The sequence below is a fragment of the Rhododendron vialii genome, chromosome 7a (assembly GCF_030253575.1).
Source record: "Rhododendron vialii isolate Sample 1 chromosome 7a, ASM3025357v1".
Classification (NCBI taxonomy): domain Eukaryota; kingdom Viridiplantae; phylum Streptophyta; class Magnoliopsida; order Ericales; family Ericaceae; genus Rhododendron; species Rhododendron vialii.
In genome coordinates this window covers 544,959-565,472 of record NC_080563.1, presented here as the reverse complement: position 1 = coordinate 565,472, position 20,514 = coordinate 544,959, and the positions used below count along the sequence as shown (strand labels likewise).

The 20,514-nt window shown below is 38.3% G+C and overlaps 2 protein-coding genes across 2 annotated transcripts; both read right to left on the bottom strand.

Moving 5' to 3' along the window:
• Positions 1-85: 85 nt before the first annotated feature.
• LOC131334570 (caffeoyl-CoA O-methyltransferase-like) lies at positions 86-2,365 on the bottom strand. The gene is made up of 2 exons (XM_058369664.1): positions 1,919-2,365; positions 86-888 (listed from the first exon to the last, which is right to left on the bottom strand). Exons 1-2 carry the CDS (start codon positions 1,970-1,972, stop codon positions 223-225), a joined length of 720 nt encoding a protein of 239 aa, XP_058225647.1. The 5' UTR covers positions 1,973-2,365; the 3' UTR covers positions 86-222.
• Positions 2,366-5,468: 3,103 nt separating this feature from the next.
• LOC131334565 (dynamin-related protein 5A) lies at positions 5,469-13,171 on the bottom strand. The gene is made up of 16 exons (XM_058369654.1): positions 12,752-13,171; positions 12,001-12,064; positions 11,781-11,885; positions 11,409-11,510; positions 10,143-10,193; positions 9,957-10,018; positions 9,170-9,260; positions 8,678-8,742; positions 8,038-8,232; positions 7,805-7,924; positions 7,459-7,529; positions 7,128-7,353; positions 6,644-6,694; positions 6,195-6,423; positions 5,941-6,080; positions 5,469-5,851 (listed from the first exon to the last, which is right to left on the bottom strand). The coding sequence occupies exons 1-16, from the start codon at positions 12,878-12,880 to the stop codon at positions 5,723-5,725; spliced, it is 1,830 nt and encodes a 609-aa protein (XP_058225637.1). The 5' UTR covers positions 12,881-13,171; the 3' UTR covers positions 5,469-5,722.
• Positions 13,172-20,514: the final 7,343 nt, after the last annotated feature.

Genomic DNA, 20,514 nt, shown 5'->3' with positions numbered 1-20,514 from the left:
GTACTCTCAAGGTAGAAAGAGCTCTCTATCAACTTGTCCAGGAAGAGAGACAAGATTTAACAGAGTAAGTGAGAAGAAATCAAGATAAAGCGATAGACACATTGTGCATATATATACTTCTGAATTGATTCTTCTCATTTGTGTTGTGATAGATGACAGTTTTCAACCTTGCTAACTTTTGGAAGAACATAAAAGGATTTCAATAAACGATCTATAGATAAATCAAGTCGTTCTAAAAATATGTTCCTCACCACTCTTCTCATCAATCTTAATAACCCATTTGCTTTTACCACCACCCTTCTTCCCTGACCCACCTCTTGCTCTAGAAGAATAACTTCCTTTGCTCTGATTTCTCTTCCAAGTCACCTCATTGCTCTTCCCTATCATAGTAACCTCCATGCCTTTCCCGATCGGATGCTTCATTGACCGCACTTTCCCTTTATTTTCCATTCCTTTCACATGCCCCTCCAGCCCTTTTCTCCCCTCCGCCAAATTATCTGCCACTACCACTGATCTCATGGGATTCACATCCAACAACTCAAGAAAATTCGCATAATTGTCAGTTTTGCAATCAACGAGGGAAAAATCAATGCTTTCATAATTTGGCAAGACATCAACTGGGTCGCCTGTTTTGAATTCCACCATGTCGTTTAGACCTGAATCATCTATTACTTTCTGCGATTTGTCAAGTCTTGGTTCTGGAAGAATGCACACAAGCTTGCCTCCAGTTTGTCTAGCTGCTGCTGCTAATGCTATTGTTGATGAGGATGCCTCAGGTGTGACTTCAACAATGAGCTTTGCATTAATGCCTGCTGCTAAGGCTGATATGAATTCCTTGCTCTCAGGCTCTGTTGTCGAACATGAACATTTATGTTCTTGTTGATTGCACTGCAAGGACAAAAAGGGAAGTAGAGTTGGCCCCTATAATGTTTGAAAACACAATCGTGACAACACAAGGGTATATCTTCAAGGCATGGGATTTTTTTGTCTCTCGACATCAGCTGCACTGAGTCTATTGGACCATATGCTGATAAAATCTTCATAAGTGAAAAGGTCTACACTCTACAGCAACAAGTTAAAGCAAGAATACAATGGTAGTCTTGGTAGAACATTTATGCGAGAGTAGTTAGCTTGTGGGTACGTGAAGTGTGTACACATAATGGTTTCCCAATACAAACTCTTCTGGCTACCCTATGTCTCTTGTTTACACGTTGACACATTTTCCATCACTTTTACCTTTTAGATGTGATCTCTGTGTGTGTGTGTGTGAACGCGCGCACATTTGCCCACTTTTTTCATGCTCGTGTACCCTTTTTCCCCCTTATTTAAGCCGTGTTGTGATCATCAATTTATGAAGAGAAAGCAATGGTAAGGAAGCAAGAGAATTTCCGCAAATCTCTTCCCAATCCTTGATCAAAAAGTGAACGGAGAGCAAAATTGTTCTTTCAGGAGAGGAAACGACTTATTTGGAAGATTGCAAATCACAGCATCTCTGAATTCACAACTATGCCGACCGCAAAGTCCTCCTCCATACATACACCTAACTACGATATCTACCATACTAACATCGTCCTATTACAATCAAATTACGCTTCTTGTAATTAAGAGACAATACATAATGCCTCGTGAAATCTTCTACCTTTTACCCTAACAACACGGGAAAATATCTTAAGGATCATCAATACCAATCAGTCAATCAATCATAATGTGTTCTTTTTATTCTTGGTAAATAGATCACAATACGAATTTTCTATGCACAAGACCAATAAGCAAAACCCATATGCTCAGGTACCAAAACACATACATTCAAACCCGCAATCTTGTATGTTTTTGTGTGTACGGTATTAGCATATCTACGTGAAAAAAATCAAAAAAAACACAATAAAATCAAGAATGACAAATGGCAAGAGGGACAAACCAGTTTAACGGTATCAAGATATGCGTTTCTAGCAGAATCTGGAGACCAATCCATCCTAAGCTTGTGATGACCAAGGAAAATGCAAACCCCAATTGAAATTCAGACGTGAGCGTAAGCTGGGCCGAAAAAACGTGAGTTATCAACGTAACGTATGATATGTATTGATGAGAAATGATTTCCTCAATTTGCCGCGTCTGTGTTTGGTTTTTTCTTGACTGGGGTTTTTCCTTTGAAAAATTCCTGCTTGTGTTTTCAGGTGAGAGAAAATTGAGGAACACTCAACAATTGCGTTGGATATATATATTGTGGAGGTGGAGGTGGTGGTGGTGGTGGTGGTGGTGATGGCAGAGTAGAAACCGTGGCCGAATCTCAAGGAAACTAACTTCTCTATTTGGGAAATCCTATTTTGACCATTGACGCCCCCCGATGTTTATCTCCCATTTCACTATGGCCCTTATCCATCGAAACAACAAAATCACATCCTAATCTACTCTTTTTTTTGTAGTAGTATTTGTTATGGCCACGTCCTCTCCTTTGATTCAATTTTGAAGTCAATGTCGATCTGTTGTCTGTTTCATTCCCTAGCTACATAAAAAGACACTCTCACAACTATGCTACAGGCATTTATCTCAATTTGTTGTCTTTTTCAAATATATGTTGTCATTTTTTAGTTCAAAATTTCTTGTCTATTTCATGAACCAATCGACAGTAGAGATTCTATTCTTGAGCCTACCTTCAAGTTTAAACTTGGTATTTACCTCATATCTACAAGACTTAAGAATTTCATGTTTTTGGTAAGTAATCAAGGAATTGTGAACACCCTCGTTGGCAAAATGTTAGTACATGTTAGTATCTTCTTTGGTCACTGTCTAGTGCAATGTTCAGAGGACAAAAATAAGAGAGGTAATGTGGTCGATGTAAAGGGAAAAACTATATTCAGGTCTTGTTTTTTTAGGTCCTTTTGATTATTTATTTTTGGGCGTTTTGCGTGTTGGTTTCTTGTCTGTTTCATGAGAAAAATAACCCCACATATACACTGGAAATCTCACAAGTAAATCTCTTGATTGCTCTTCATAAAGTACATGATTGCTTGCATTGCATCTATCTAACCGTGAATTTTGGGTCGAGAGTGTCCAATTTCCCCCCTTGTGCACGCATCAAGCTGTCATTTGGAATTGAGAGTTGCGTTAGTTTAGTTTACTCTCTTGCAATTTCATTGGTTGTCTAGAATCGTTTTATGGGTAATCATTTCAAACTCTGGTAGCAATATATTACCTCTCACATAATATTGGATTCCACTGATGAAATTTATAATGGGATCCACCAATCATGTGAGAGAAGCATTATTCTCGAGTAATAAATAATGTTTTTGTAGACACCCCAATCTGGGTTTCCAAATTAGTTTACTTACGGTTTTTGATTCCCCGATGATGAAATGGATCAAGAACACCCTGGGAATGATAGCGTGTTTGAGTTTTGAGAGTTTGCAAAACCCTTGAACCTAACCTAACCTAAGCCACTTCAAAAACCAAAAACCCTACTGATGCACGCCAGGGCGCAACCATCCCGCGCCGGGGCGCACCATCACGCGCCTGACTCACTCCATCGCGCGACAGAGCGCCAGGACGCACCATCGCACGCCAGACTCACTCCATCGCGCGACAGAGCGCCAGGGCGCACCATCGCGCGACAGACTGACTCCGTTGCGCGACAGTCCAACCTACCACCAACCTTTCTGAAGGAAGACAGTTGGCCACCAATGCAACTTCAGCCAGGCCTCATGGACTGGCTGAACTCCTCTGTTTCCAACCAGATTCACCCCAATCTCCTCCTATGAATACCCTCCATTTGTTCTCTTTCAAAGGGTTAACAAAAATTGGCATTCAAAGGTTTACACCCTAAGCACCATAAAGAGCATAGCTTGTTCTTCTTCAACTCAAACACCTCAAACAACCTCAATCTCAATTCAAAGCTCAACATCTTTCAAAACTCAAGAACCGAAGGTATAGCTTACCTTTGTTCTACTCTCTGTTCTGATCCCTGAGGGGGGCTGGCAGAGTCAAGGCTGGTAATCAATACCAGTTCTGGTCCTAAAGCTGACAAGGTTTCAAAAACCGTCATAGTAAGAACCAGCGCGCGATGGTCCCACTCTCTCGCGCGACACTCCGGTGCTGCATGCAATGGACCGCGTGGAGATTGATGTCCTACTGTTTTGCATTTATGTATATATAGATCATTCTGCAAGTATGATAATAATCAGTTTACCGCTTTCCTTAATATAAACTGCTAGTCTTAGTTCAATATGAGTTTCTGTTGTTATGGAGTACCCCTGGGACCATTCTGGATCTGTCCCAGAACCCAGAAATGTGTAAACCAAGCACTGGTCTGGTCGCGCCAGGGCGCACCATCGCGCGCCAGACTGGCTCTATTGCGCGATAAAGCGCCAACGCGCACCATTGCACGTCGGACTGCCTCCATCGCGCGACAGAGCGCCAGGGCGCATCTTCGCGCGCCAAAATGGATCCGTTGCGCGATAGTCTGCCTCTGACCAGTGAGTGGCCTTACACAGGTAACTTGGATTTAGGCTGTTATTCTATCCCCACACTGTTTATGGGATGCTTTATTCATTTGTAGGGCTTTTTAGCCTTTAACATTGCTTAGAACTGTATATTATGCTGCTATATGAACTGCTTGGTTTGTTTTGAGTGTGCACTGGTCCTTCCAGAGCCCAGAGGGTTTGAGAAAAGGAGCTGTGGGTTTGAGCTCACCGGCGCGCGCGTGTCTTGGAGTTGTGCGCGCATGAGTGAACAGCATGCAGTGACTTGTTCAGTGCATACTGGTTTCTTTCTGCGCACGTCACTCCAAAACAGAGGCCTTCCAGTTTGTTTAAACTCCCACAGCAGTCTATTCTCATCCTATACTAACTGCTCATTCATGCTATCTATCACATCCTGCAAACATGTTACAGTTTTAATCCCCGATTAACTGTTCCTCCGCCCTAATTGGCTAAAGAATTGGTTAATCAAAAATAATCGCAAACAAACATCTTTCGCAAATGCCTAAGTAGAGACCGATCTCCGGATTGGGCGAGAAGGGTGCCATAAAATCCTTCCCCTCTCGTAACCTGGCTCCCGAACCCAGATATGGTTATGACGGACTAGTTCCTTAACTTTTTCAAATCAAACAACGCGGCAAGTGCTTCGAAATACAGTTCCTTGGGTGTCGGACTTTCAAAACCCGAGTGGCGACTCTGTATTTTCGCGAGCTCTTGTTGTCCAGCTCAAAAGCACTCCCGCAAACTGGCACTTTTCTCTTTTAGGAAGGGAACGGAATCCCTTCCTAGGAAAGAAAAAGGGACACGCATGCCCACATTTTTCATACGCAGGTTTTGTGCCACAAGCAATCGAACATTGCTGTGTGCACACAGCCTTACAAGACTTGACAAGTTCAGTTAATTAAAGGGCAAGTGAAATAACATCTAACCAGAATAATGTTCGGGCAAACGTAAGAGGAAGGACCAAAAGTGGAATAAAAAAGTGAAGACCGCAAATAAGAACAGAATCAGAAATCTCACATGCAAGCCTCGGGACCAACAATACCAATACAACAGAGTGGATATAAAAGAGTAGTGCACCATATCAATCTCTGAAGAAGTTAAGCAAAAAGACAAGGCAAAATAAGGCATCAGCCCTTCCCTTGTGTTGACTTATAAGGAACTATAAGTCATGAATGAAAGAATCTGACTCCTCCTCTTACTGACTTGTATTACTGATTAAAGAAAGAGGGAAGAATAGACTTCTCCCTCTATTTAGACCAGGCAACTGCATCGATCTCTGATTGGGCGGATCTGTATAGCTCCAGTCTCTTAGCGAGGTTAACACGCCGCTGCATTATTGCTGGATCCTCATCCAATAACGAGCCCAACTGCTTCACCTGCAAAACAAGTCGGAAATATACATCAGCACCATTTTCCATTCTCTCTTATTCCTTTCAAAGCCAAAGGATTTGGAAGCAACCCTCACCTCCTTTTTTCCCAAGTCCGTGAAGAAATGATCAAGTAAGCTACGCTTGGCCTCACGCACTTGACAATACACGATGGATTTTGGAATGGAGTTCCTTAAACTTCCGCAGACCATGTGGACATAAGACAAGACAGTTGTTCCTGTTTGGGGGAAATGGAGATACAGCCTTAATTAGGATCGATAATGTGGACACTATTCAATATTTCCATGCGTACTTTAAAACTACTGTGACTTTCTTAAACCTTCCCACTTACCAACTCGTCTAAGGTATGACTCATTGTATCTATCAAATATTGAATGTGTTGGATTTCCACCCTTGTCAACATCTTGTGGAAGCTTGCGGAAGAAATCAACTGTCAGATAACTATACTCCATTTCTACTAGTTGCAAAGTTGCTCTCCTACTTTCTTCCTTCATCCTGTCCAGAGACTCGCCGGCTGCATTTGCAACCTCCACTCTAAGGGTAGGATACTGCTTGAGTTCCTGCACAACATGAATTCATAGGATTCAATTATTCAAATTTGAAAATATTTTTGCACACCACCCCTCCATCAAGTTTATTAACATTTTCCTTTGCATTTCATGACTCTTCAGCAAACCAGGAAATCAAAACATCATACTAGCTACAGTTTTACCCTTGTGCAAGATGAAAGCAAAATCCATCCAGAAACACACTATAAATGGGGAAAAACTAGGGACTTGCCATGGTCTCATTGATTGACTTGTGAACCAGTTCCTTCAGAATGGCATGAACCTGTATCATTGTGGGAAAAAAGTTATAAGCTAAGTAATGTGCAGCCTCATAATCAAATCATGCTTTTGTATTGGTTGCAGAAAATAACTCCATACACCTAATCAGTTCCCACAAACCACCTACCACACTCTTAGTAGTAGTACCAACCAATCAGCATTCTGCCCTCTACAAAAGAATTGCCTCTAGATGAAGATGTAAGGGAAAAACCCGCAACCAAGCAATACAAGCTGAACTAGCCTTAACAGTGCCACTCAGCACTTAAAAAATTAGAACCCATGCCAAGCCAAGCTCAATCTCCACCTGATCTTGACTAAGCTCAGCTTAAAGAGAATCGTCAAAATGCCAGTGGCAAAGCATGAGCGACATGAAAACATAGTGCAATTACCAAGTGCATCAAATTTCAGTGTGAACATAAACATAGTAGGCTACATACCGCATCAACAGCAGCCTCGGCAGGGCCTTTAATGGTAATTAGTGAAGATTCAATAAGACGGCGATATCCTTGTTCAGGAGCTATTAAATGAGGTTGATAACCATCAGCTTCAGTGATTAGCTTTCGTACATTCTCCATTGAAAGCTGCTTGTCAAATTGCAACCTTTTCAAGGCAGCAGGAAGTTGATTATCAAATACATTGTAGATTTTATCTCCACCAGGGCGTCTGCAGAAATCAATGATCATGATAAACAACAGGGTAGGTCGATTTTGAACGTTGAACTAGGGGAATAAATGCATTAAAATGGAGAAAACACTTCAGTGTGCATACATGCCATCAAGATGTTCTTTGAATATTCCATCAAAAGCACGACAGATTTCCATACTCATGTATAATTTGCCCTGCATAATTTAGACATAGAAGGCATCATGACAAAAGCTAGTTATAGCAAGAGTAACCAGGGAACAATCACAAAGCATCTTAAAAACTCTAAATGAGAAGATCTGGTGAGAAACCTCCAGCTCATTCTAGCTTGCTAACTGGCTGAATATGAAAGATGGAACACCAAATAATTATCTTTCTATGAAAACGGTCTGGGTCTCATCTCACCTTTATGCATTAAACCAACCGAACAGTATTCTTGGAAAAAAAACCGCGAGAGTAAAAAATTCCTTACCCCAGCATCAGTTGCAACAGGCTTCCCAAGACGGCTCAACTCCGTTTCCAGTTCAATAATAGTTTTGTTTATCAGAGACTGAAGGCCTGGGATTCGAGACTTGATAACTTGTTCTAAATGCTGAATTCATGCAGAGAGTATCAGACATGCTATGACAACAAAATTTACCCATAACCTAAACAGAAGTGTACAAAATTTGTTAAAACCAGTAGATAGGGTGTGGGATTTTGTACCTTTGAAAGCATCTTTCCTAGATGCTCAGAACCCATCCTGTGAGCAAGATGCTTGTACTCTGGGGTGTTGGCAAAGTACTCCCGTTCTCTACGACGAGCAGCAATCATATCAGTGTTTTTGTTAATATCGGCTTGAGATCGGTTAACAACGCCAACCCAAGGAAACTGTAGCTTAAATGATCTTCCTTCCAAGATCTGAAAATAACATAAATTAGTGAGGTCAATATGATCTATATCAAATTTGAACAATTCTATTTTTTGCAAAAAACAGATTATAGATGAGCAATGAAACTACATTACTCTCTCTCAAAATGAGTTTACAGCGTAAGAATCCACCCACGTATGAAGCACGATTGAAAATTCTCTAATTTCCCGAATAAATAAACGCCAGGGTGAAAATTTAAACAGTAACCATCGCATTTTCATCATTATGCTCTTATCACTAATGCATTGTGACAAAACAGAATAAACGGGGGGGGGGGGGGGGTCAAAGGGGGGATGGAGAACAGATGAGGTTCCCATAACTCTGCACAAAATAGAAGGCTTGATCATCCGCTCGAATTCCTAGATGCAACACACTTTGAACTAAAATTGCGAAATGTGAAATCATTCTGTTCATACAAATCTAAAAGGAACTTACTTCAACTGCATCTGTACCCTTGTCCATGAGATCAATCTTCGTTAAGACTCCAAATGTCCTGTCTCCTGAAAAAATGACCACCACAGAAATTGAAATTCAGAACTATTCCTCTTTCATCGACTAGAGTACTAGACTAAGTGGTGTGCCAGTTCCATCATTGGACAGCTGTCATCATCTTCCCAAACAATGGAATACATTGAACTCAAGGGAGTAGAAGTTCCCAATCTGAAGAAAGTATGCAGTCTGGAAGATTGATGCAACAAGCAACCCACTAGAACTATAGATATGGAAGTAACAGTTGCACATGCACTCACATTGCACAAGCATTTAGAGTACTATAAAATAGTTCAAAGTATCCAGATCAAAATCATGATAAGAAAAAAGACCTAGAACCATCAATTAAACTAGACCATAAAGAACAATAAATTCAACTAGACAGGCATGAGCGAGTCCATAAAATTGCCCGAAATTGCATCATATGAGAAATCATACCTTTGGGATCTACTTCACGAGAAATCTTAATCGCATCAGACGTAGCAAGATCTTGATTCGCAGGAGAAATTGCCAGAATTATACAGTTGGGCTGCAAGGAACTAGGCGAAGATCAATAAAATAATTTGTTTCATGAAAGTTGATGCTGCTAAAGGCATCCAAAGCGAAACCAATTAGTCATGAGTGAAGAGGCCGCTCACAGTCATATTCTAGTTTTTGAAGCATTATTTAATTCATGTGGGACAAGATCTCAATACTCCCCTGCACATGTGACCCCCAACTCGCAGGTGGAGTGGTTAACTACGGATATGTACCATAGGTATCACAAGCACATGAAGTGAGCTTTTGGCATAAACAAGAGTGAATCAACCACCGATAAAATAGAGTCTTGCAAAAATTCTTACAAACTTGGCTTTGATACCATGTTAAAGCAACCAATTCACAATGAGCAGGGAGCCTGAAAAGGCTCCTACAGTAGTTCGAAGGTGCTATTTAATTGATGTGGAATAACCACTTAAACATATCCCACATGGAGCATTATGAACTGAGAAGCAAGCATCTCAAAGCAAGTAATTGAATCGCTACCACATGCCGAATAAAGAATCCATGTCACTTCTTCAAATAAACGTATGAAATAGTCTCTCATTATAGCTTAACTATTGAACTAAACTAAAACTCCTTAACAAGAACATTGTTTCCTACGACATACAAAAGAGGTTCTAGCATTGCTTCCTAAATTTCATATAATCCCAAAACAAAACCGAAAGAAATTGAAATAGTACATTACCTTCTCAATATAGGCCCGAACCATATTCTCAATGTCTTGCACAATGCTATCAGACTGACCCTCTGCAATGATCCACACAATCAGCATTATAGATGAGTTATTTAAAAGGAAGGCCAAAGAAATGCTATGCCAAATTGATTATGTAAAGAAAATCAAGACATGCAAAAGTTGAGACTGCTCGCTCACCGACAGCTACTTTTGTAAGCCCAGGGAGATCAATCAGCGTCAAGTTCACAACTGCAAAGCCACAGAATCACAATAATGAGATGAAGAAAAAGCAGATTTCCACATTTAGCGAATAGGTGAATTCCAAGGTGAATGCAAAATTTTGTGCCAAGGGTAAGATTATAGGTGGAAGGGACAGAAAGGCAGAAATGAGATTTTGAAGCACTCACTGCGCAGTCATTCGACTATGAAATGAGATAATAACTTAAAAGTGTAAGACGATTATTTAAATTACTAATGCAGTAACTACTGATAACTAACACTTTTCTAAGTCAAAACTCTAGTATCTGTCAGAAAACAGGGATGCTAATAGCATCGCCCAGAATACCGATACATCACTAAATAAACTAAGAATTTTTTTCTCTCGTCCTGTTGTCCACCTTGCTGATGTTGGCAGACATCCATCTCAGAAAACTACCTTGATATAAGGCAAACTATTTAATAGTTGACCAGCAATATTAGTTATTAACAATAAAGTGCCCCATACTTAAAAGTACTGATGACAACATCTTCAATCTTCCATCATTATCCATGTTAATCACAATTGGGTGTTCTCAATTCATCCCCTCACTTATATGGGACTGACAATTCAAAATCTTATGCTCTATTTGATTCAACACTCTAACCCTACTTACAGTAATGCTATAGCATAACCTTCTACAGAGTCTACCACATCATTTTAGGTATTTACCTGTACTCTTATCTCCCAACTTGATCAATCAACACCGAGGGCATATACAAGACTTTCATCTACTCTATTCAAACCATTCGCACGAATTACACATCCATCATGCATGCCACAAACGTTAACACTTGTAATTCCAATCTAACAGCAGGTTAGTTGTGCAGGAATTATTTTCACAGACGATTAGAAAGTGCATGTAGTTGTTTGGTTCTCCTAAAACCATTGTGCGTGTGTTTTTTTTTTTCCTTTTTTGATAAGTAGGCAAGTAACAGCTTAAAAGCATCGTACTAAAAGCGTAAAACAAAAATCACTTCCATGATCAAACTCTGCCGCGTAAAACAAAGTGTCTGAAACATCTTCTAAGATGCTTTAAACTGCAAGTCCCAGTGCTTTCACACGTACTGTATGGACCTTAATTTCAAAACGTCATTTATTCTAACCTAAAGGAGACGAGGATTTTTGCTACCTAACATACATTTAATACAAAGAAATAAGACAGAACTGGAAAGATTAAAAGAGCATGACTCACAGTCCTATCTCACCATTTGGGGAATAGATACTGAGATAAATTGGAACACTAGAAATTTGTTTTGAACGGCCAGTCTCCCGATCAGTCTCATCAGCAATCTCCTTCCTCACGGCAGCTGCGCAAGATACAACTAAAATTTAGCCTTTGAGATTTAACATATATAAATCAAACTTGAAGCAATGACACATATACAGAGTAAGATGGAGAACTGTTTCAATGAACTACTGACTGGCATTTAGATTAAGGTTCATCTCAATTAAATCATTATTTGTAAACATAATAGCAGGCTTTCTAAAACACGAAAACTAATAGGGATAAATGCGACTTGGAGTAAGCTAACAAACTTCAAAAAAAAAAAAAGATCATTTCCTTGCGAAAGACATACCAAAATCAGTGAACCTCTTTCTTGGGACGTGCATGAATTCAGCATATTCCCTTCCTTCATCAATCCTATGAAGCTGTAGCACAAGAGGACGCCGGGTAACAATTCCTACATGCAATAGTCACACATTATATCTTGGGTTTATTGCATATAGATGTCAATGATAATCAAAACATTACAACCGTGCATTGACAACAAATACAAACTGTGGAATCATTATTACCAGATCCACGAGGCAGAAAGTCCTTCCCTACAATGCTCTCCAGCACTGAAGACTTCCCAGAACTCTACAAACCATTAAAGAGTGGGACGGTAAATGCACAATGTGTGAAAGATCAAATGAAAGATTAATTAATCTACACAACGCAGTTTACACTCTACCACAATATACGAATTCATTTGATTCAAAGCATGGACCAGGACAAAATGAACAATCCAAATTCCAAATATACATGCCAATACTAACAATCTGAAGTATGATGCAGCAAAAATATCAGTAGAACCAGTGGTTTGAACCAGTGGAATACGGATAGTGGTAGATAAATTAAATTGAACTGGTATGTCATTTATGAAGTTTGACTTTCACATTCAAATTCCAACCAAGCGAAGGCAACACCTCCGTATAACCATCAAAAAGAAATATGGTATATGTGCTTTCACTTTGTTACACCGCTAATTTATAAGCTTAATTATTCAGCTTTTTTCACACGCTGTATCTGAACTACGATAACCTAACTAACCAACGAATTGAACAGAAAAAATGAGAGCTACAGCCTCTAATATCCAACTTATCCAAAACGAAAACCAAATGCGATAACCGAAAATTGAATTTTGGGGACAAAATTAAAGATCTGAAAACGATGATAGAGGAACACGATTGTCCAGATCTATACAAATATATACGTATAGAGAGAGAGAGAGAGAGAGAGAGAGAGAGAGAGAGAGAGAAGTTGGTGGATGAGGTGAGATCTGACCTGACCACCGACGACGGCGATGGAAGGAAGAGCGTCCCAGAGAGTGGGCAAAGCGCTCTCTTCACCGTGATCTCCTAAAGCTGTGCACGCTCTCTGTAGTTTGTTAACCAGAGCTATCAGATTCTCCATTATCGCTGACCACGGTTTTCAGAAGCTGTTGTCGTCGATCCCTAAGAATTTGAAACGTGGGTCAAGGAGATTCTGCAACCTTGAAGACGGAGACGATTATGAAGAGAGAGAGAGAGAGAGAGAGAGAGAGAGAGAGTTGAATAGGATGAGGAGGGCAAGGAACCGACGTGGAAAATTCAAAAGAAGAACCGCCTGCTCGATGGTGAGGGGGCCTGGTGGTGCGTGACCGTCACCAATTTTTTATAGTATTTTCGAAAGGAAGGGGGAAAAGGGTAAAAAAAAAAACAAAAATGATGCTCCGTAGATCTGGACCTGTTCGGTTAATTAAATGGAAATTTATATAAATGGTCCTCCTAGTTTTATTCGAGTTTCATTTTCGTCCTCCAAGAATCAATTATAACTCTTTAGATCTTCAAATTTGATTTTCGTACCAAATTGGTCCAATTAATAACTTATGTTAGCCAAATTGGATGGAAAGAATCACAGATTGATGGCAGTTTGGATATTGCAGTTCGTACCAAGTTAATCCAATTGATAATGTTTGCCCTCAATTTGATTTTTTTTTCCGTATAAGTTTGGACCAATTTGGAACGAAAATCAAACTTGAAGGTCAAAAAAGTTAACGACAATTGATACTTAGAGAATGAAAATGAGACTCGGGTACAACTATGAGGACCATTTCTATAAATTTCCCTTAATTAAAGGGAACAAAAACGAGAACCTGTTTGGTTGGCTACTTCAGTTTTCTCTTCCTTAAATGGAGTTAAAGCAGTCTTCCTTGTCCAAAAATACTCCGTAGCTGCAAGTAGATGATCTGCTAACAAAGGATTTTGATACTTCGCTAGTTTTGCTGGAATCGAAACCCTGTAGGGGTGCGCTACAGGGCTATAGGACATTATTTAAGCTATTTAGGAATGTTTTTAACGATTTGAATTAAAAAGTAAAAACAGTGCTACCCACACAGACATTTTAAAACAAATCATGCACAGATCTTTGTGTGGGACCCACTACGGGTCCCAAAAAAATGATCCAATCCATCCATTAAATGCTCAATTTGATACTTAGAAATATTTGATCCAATCATCTAACTTTTCATAATCCTGTAATCTAGATGAAAAATTAGATTATTGGATCGAGCATCTAGATATCGGATTTAGCTGATTTTAAGCAAGGACCCTTGAAAAAATATTTTGCATTTAATGAACGGCTTGGATCATTTGTGTAGGACCCTTAGTGGGCTCCACACAAAAAATCTGTGATCAATCTATTTTGAAAATGTTTGTGTGAACAAACTTTTCCAAAAAAAAAAAGAACTCTTCCAAAGAGTACGATAAAGAATAGAATATTCTTTTTCTGAAAGTGTTTTTTAAAATTCTAGACGGTTGACATGATGCATTATAATCCTGTAATACAGAGGTACACTACATAAACATAACACTCCATATATGTTTAAAGTTAGATGAATGAGCAAAGCTACCCGACTTTAGACTTCGGGTTTTTCTGGTAGGATTAGGGGGACAGCTGTGAAAACGACATAGTTTTAGCCCGAAATCAAAACTATCCCTTCCCCATCTTGTACCATGTTTGGAAGCAACTGAAATCAAAAAATTTATATCCCATGACCCCAGTGCTAAATAGGAATGGATTATGGAGCTATGGTAGGGGTACTTTGGGGCCTGCACACCAAGTCCAGTATCCAAACCCAACAACCAAACACACTACAAAATACTTGCCCAACATGACAAAAACCATTGGAAATGCACAGACCACTATATTTTGGGGTTTCAACCTCTACTTTGAACATATCTTGGGTCTTTTGGGGCCCAAGTTCACATGCCTTTACCTTTTGCTCATTTCTCTTGCACGTATGATTGTTTAAGGCTCAATTCGGTGTTTCACATAAATGATCCTCTAAGTTGTTATAATTTTAAAATAATTTTTTAAGTCACTTTGTAAAAAATCAACTCAATTGAATATTTATAAATAATTCATCCAATATTTGAATTTTTCATTCAGATTTTAGGATCCTGAATACTGAATACTGAATGAATACTATAGAAATGTTAGACAATTGTGTGCTCGATATCTTTATGATCTAAACCGTTGATGTTATAGAAATTGTTAAGAAGTGCCTTAATTAAAAATTTTATCTTGATTCTTGACTAGACATCAATAGGCATCGAAACAATTCATATTTTTAAATAATTTTTGCATTTTGATACTTCACGATGTTCAATAAATATAATTTTTTTATTGAATGATTTTCTCAACAATCTCTACAACATCAATAGTTCAGATCACTAGCATACTAAGCACACAATTGTCTAACATTTATTTAGTATTCATTCAGTATTCGGGATCCTAAAATCTAAATGAAAAATTCAAAGATTGGATGAATTATTTTATAAATATCCAACTGAGTTGATTTTTTACAAGGTCACTTAAGAAATTATTTTAAAATTATTCAATGGCTCAGATCATTTATGTGAGATCCCAAAGTGAGCCCCAAACAACTATACATGTGAGAAAGTCGATCAAAAAGGTAAAGGCTTATGAGCTTGGCCCCAAAACGGTGTGGTTTTGAAGTGCTGCAAATGGCAATGAGAAAAAGACACGGTAGGTCCGTACCTCCCCCAAAATTTTGGTTTGGCTTGGGGCCGCCTGGCATCCCCTAGGAACAAGTTTCATTTAACTTTTAGCATTTTTAAGAGGTTTTATTTTTATTCAAAAAAATTCGCATTCATTAATTTTGCGCCAAATCTTTATGGATTATTGAATTTTCTCGACGAAAGGAATTAAAAAAGTAAATTTATTTTACTTTTACCCAAATATTTTGAAAAATAATAACTTTTTAGCAAAAAAAAAATTGCTGGAAAATTGTTATTCTCCAAAATATTTAGGTAAAAGTCATAATAAATTTTTACTTTTCTGATCGAATCCGGAAACCAAAAAAGTGAGGCGCAAAATTAACAAACAGAAAAAAAGGTCCTAAAGAACAAGATTAGTAAGAGCATCCACAGTGGAATAACCAAAAGTCAATAATCAAAAATTGTCACATCATTTTTTTTATGCATTTAAGGGGTTGCTAAAGTTAGCAATGTAGAGGTCCACAATGGTATAATCAAAACTTGTCACATCACATTTTCAATTTATAAAAATCTAAAAATTGTGAACATAGAAAATAATTTTTTTGAAATAGGTTTCAAACTAATAAAAACAGGTTATTAGAAAAAGAGAAAATAGTTTTTTTGAAATACTTAATTTAAAAAAAAAGTTTTGAATTTTTTTTTTAAAAGAACAGTTTTTGAAAAAACAAGTTTTAATAAAAATAATAATTTTTGCAAAAATAATAATAATAAATATTTTTCGCAAAAAAAAAAAGTTTTGAAAAAAAACAATTTTTGCAAAAAAAAAATAAAAAAATTTTAAAAGTATTTTTCTTAGAAATATGTTGAAAATGGAAGAGAGAGAATGTTTTTGTGTAATGATGGTGTACTTGATTGAGAAAATATAGGGACAACTAAATTTGATTATTAGAAAAAAGTTGTTAGTTTTGATTATCCAATGACCAAAATTTAATGAGTTATTAAGAGGTTGCTAAATCTGATTATTCCACTATCAACTCTTTTTTGAGCAAATGTTGCTAATCTTAGCAATATTTTAGTTTTGATTATACCATTGTGGATGCTCTAAGAGGAGGATCTCCAATCCTTACCCATTCTACTATCCATACCCAAAATTTGAGTAAAAAACTTTAAAAAATTCATCTCCAATATCATACTCATTTGCCTACCTGTTTTGAGTTCTACCCATTTCCTCATCTAAATTTGGGAAGACTCAAACAGTCAAACCTATACTCATTTTTCTCAAACCCTCTTTTCACTCTTATAAGTGTACCATTCAATAATAGATTTGGATAAAAAATAAAATAAAATAAACATTGAAGATGTCTTATCCAAATTGAGTTTTAGCTCAAATCTCCACCCCAAATTTAAGTGGAAAAAAAAGGTAAGGGCCAATGATGCTCTAAAAAGTAGGGGTGGGCATAGACTGGATGTAGACACCCTAATCTGATTTCCCGATCGTTTTACTTTGTTTTTCGGTTTCTTGTGTTACCCAAATTATGCAACCTAGAGGGGGGGTGAATAGGATTGCTAGTAATAATCACCGATAAAAATTTATCTCTAACAATATATGCAAACAATAAGTATGCAATTAAAATAGAGAGATAGAGAGATAGAACCCGTTTATAGTGGTTCGGTCCGGATTTGTCCACGGTCCGGCCCTACTCCACTTCTCCTCAAGCAATTACTTGAAGGTTCCACTAATCTTTAAAAGATTACAACTTGTAAGTCTTGCGGGTGCTTACAAAAACCGAATGCCTCTAGCTTTCCCGAGGAGCTAGCACAACCGCAAGAGTTTTCTCCGAAAACCGCTCAAAAACAATAACACCCAAATTTCAACCCGAATTTGGTCTTCTAAGCTTTCAAGTGTTTGACTCAAACACTCGCTTAGGAATTACAAGTATGTGAAGAGGGTATGAAAATTATCGCTCACGACTTGTACAAATTTTCTCTCAAGAATAATATGAAAGTGGAAGAACAATGAGAATTTTTGGCTTTGATCTTTTGAGAATTTGCTCTTGCAATAATATGGAATGTTGTAGCTTGTGTTTGTACTCATTAATGAGTTCTTGATGCCTTATATAGCCATCCATATGCTTCCTAGCCGTTGGAACTAGCCGTTGGAACTAGCCGTTGGAAACTAGCCGTTGGAAACTAGCCGTTTGAAACTAGCCGTTGGAAACTAGCCGTTTGAAACTAGCCGTTTGATATAATGGTCATCCGGGTGGTCGTCCGGTTGTCACAGCTTTCTGTTCAGACAGCCGGCTTGTCAGCCGGTTCGTCAACCTGTGGCTCACAATTTCATCTAAATAAACCGTTAAAGCATGTATTGAGCTCAATAAAGTCTTTGTAAATATAAATCATGAATCCAAGAGACTTTATGCTATATTTCAAGGTCACGAAAATATTTAATTCGGGAATCGACTTTTCGATAATTTTGTATTTGCCGAATAAAAATATCATTGAATTAATCATCAAAATAATTAATAGAGATGCATATAAATTTTCACAAATTATAATGCATACATTTTTCAACAATCTCCCCCTTTTTGATGATGACACAAAATGATAGTTTTTATTCAAGTAGGAGCTATGCCAATCTCCCCCTTAATACATGCACCAAAGCAGTTATCTATGATCAACGAGTAATAGCAATAATCATCAGATCATAGCAAGCAATTTTTTAAATTTGCCCAAAATGGCAAGATTGATCAATTAAAACTTGGCTTTTTCTCCCCCTGTGACATCATAAAAAAAAAACTAAAAAGAGAAAAACAATAGGGCCATGGTTCCAGCACCATGCCGCTCTTGCCCTGTAGCACTCTATCTTCGTTCATTGAGAGCTTGGCGTCCTTGATTTTCGTATTCTCGAATAATGGCTGCTACAACGGCAGCTATAATGCCAATCCAATACCACAGAGTATCCACATTTACATTCCACCCGAACCATGGTGGTATTCTTATTGTAAGTAACGCACACAGCAGAATGAAGATAAAGAGTTGCATCCAAATGGTTTGGATAAACAACCTGAACTCTGCTCGTTCGGCATCTCTTTCGTAAAACTCAAACGGTAACCCTTGCGGTATGTTTGCCATTGCTTGATGAGAGATTTAGGCCGAGAGAGAAGGAAAGATAGATAGATGAGGAGATAGAGATTGTGTTGTTGAATTTATAGAGTATGAGATTGCCGAATTGTTTGAAATGCTGCGCCGAATTGTTTGAAATGCTGCGCCGAAGTGTTTGAAATGGTGCGCCGAATTGATTGAATTGCTGCGCCGAAAGAGAGATAATAGGGGATGCGGCACCGAATAGAGATAGGATAGGGGATGCGGCGCCGAATAGGACAAGAATAGGGGTGGCGCCGAAAAGAACAAGAATAGGGGAAGAAAATTGTGTTCGGGTGTTTATTGTTGTGTCCCCTTAATACATGCTCCCCCTAAAAGAGAGCTTTTTAAAGAATGCGAGGGGTATTACCGAGAATGATTATCCCTGCAAGCTTAGAGACAAGAAATTCATATCGGCGAAGTATATAAGAGACAATTTAAGCACTAAGCCATGAAGTTCATACAAACTAAGTGTAACAGACTTAATAAATCAGAGTTAGCAACGCAAAAGCTTGAATAAGTCTCAATCCTCACGGTTGTCCGGTTGGACATCCGCTTGGACATCCGACTGACTGTCACGACCCTGACCCGCCCCTTGAGGTCTTAATCATGACAAATGCCAGTGATTTCTAGCAGAGGGCTCCCAAAAGACAGATTTCCAAAACCCACGAAATTATCAGCATATAACAGATTTGTTCAAGACTCAAAATAAATGATCAAACTTGATTCTTGTACATCTAACCAACACTTAAACATGTAAAGAAGGTAGGAGATCCCTACCTCGAGGGTTAGAAGCAAGCCCGAACATGGAGGAAACCTCAAAGTGCTCCGATCATGATTCTTCTTCGATCAATAGGAAGATCTCGTCGCGTAGAACAACTTTAGTACTTGGGATTTTTCCGAAATCTCATTCTAAGGCGATGAAATCGAAGAGAGAAGTTTGGAGGAGAGGTGAGAAAGAGAGAGAGTCGGTCGAGGGAGTAGAGAGAGAGAAACGTGTGTGTGTCTGCCCGGAAAAGAAAAGAAATATATGTGGGGGAGAATTATCCCCTACACACACCTTCACTTATACACCCATGCATATTACACTTGCATCCCGAACTTCTAAATTCTAGCACATTCGACATCCGAACTCATTCTCCATTTTATATCACAACTCATGCCTTAATAAAACATAAAGAATTATGGAAATAAAATACGGGTCTCTACACTGACAAATGCAGGTTAAGTCCAGAAAACGTTTAAGAGGAGTAGCATTAAAGACCATAAAACTGTTTTTCTGCATACCAAACACAGGAAAATGAATCATATGATAAAATGTTTGGAGGGTGATTTCTTTATCAAGATCATTTGTACTCTCCATCAAGTATGATATTTACGAATTCAATCAACTCAACATTGAATCCAAAAAAAAACTTTTGACATCAAGAACACAACTTTTTCATAAATGATTAGACATGCCGAGTTCTCGTCGAATGAAACAAAATTGTTCTTCACCAAGGGGTTTTGTGAAAATGTCCGCCAATTGCTTGTCGGTACTAATAAAGTTAAGTTCAATATCCCCTTTTTGAACATGATCTCTTATAAAATGATGTCTAATCTCAATATGTTTTGTTCGAGAATGTTGAATTGGATTCTTGGTTAAGCTAATTGCACTAGTATTATCACATTTAATAGGAATATGATCATATTGCAAATTGAAATCCTCCATTTGTTGTTTGATCCACAATATTTGGGCACAACAACTTCCGGCCGCTACATATTCCGCCTCGGCGGTAGATAGAGCTACGGAATTTTGTTTCTTGCTATGCCAAGACACTAGAGAGTGCCCTAGAAATTGGCAAGTCCCACTTGTACTTTTACGATCAACTTTGAAACCTCCAAAATCCGCATCCGAATAACCAA

Excerpts from the sequence above, each read along its gene's own strand:
- LOC131334565 (XM_058369654.1), bottom strand. The coding sequence starts at position 12,880 with ATGGAGAATCTGATAGCTCTGGTTAACAAACTACAGAGAGCGTGCACA. Across the intron at positions 7,530-7,804 it reads CTGTTGCAACTGATGCTGGG|GGCAAATTATACATGAGTAT; the intron begins GTAAGGAATTTT and ends TAAATTATGCAG. Across the intron at positions 6,424-6,643 it reads AGTCAATCAATGAGACCATG|GAACTCAAGCAGTATCCTAC; the intron begins GCAAGTCCCTAG and ends CATGTTGTGCAG.
- LOC131334570 (XM_058369664.1), bottom strand. The coding sequence starts at position 1,972 with ATGGATTGGTCTCCAGATTCTGCTAGAAACGCATATCTTGATACCGTT. Across the intron at positions 889-1,918 it reads ATCTTGATACCGTTAAACTG|TGCAATCAACAAGAACATAA; the intron begins GTTTGTCCCTCT and ends TTGTCCTTGCAG.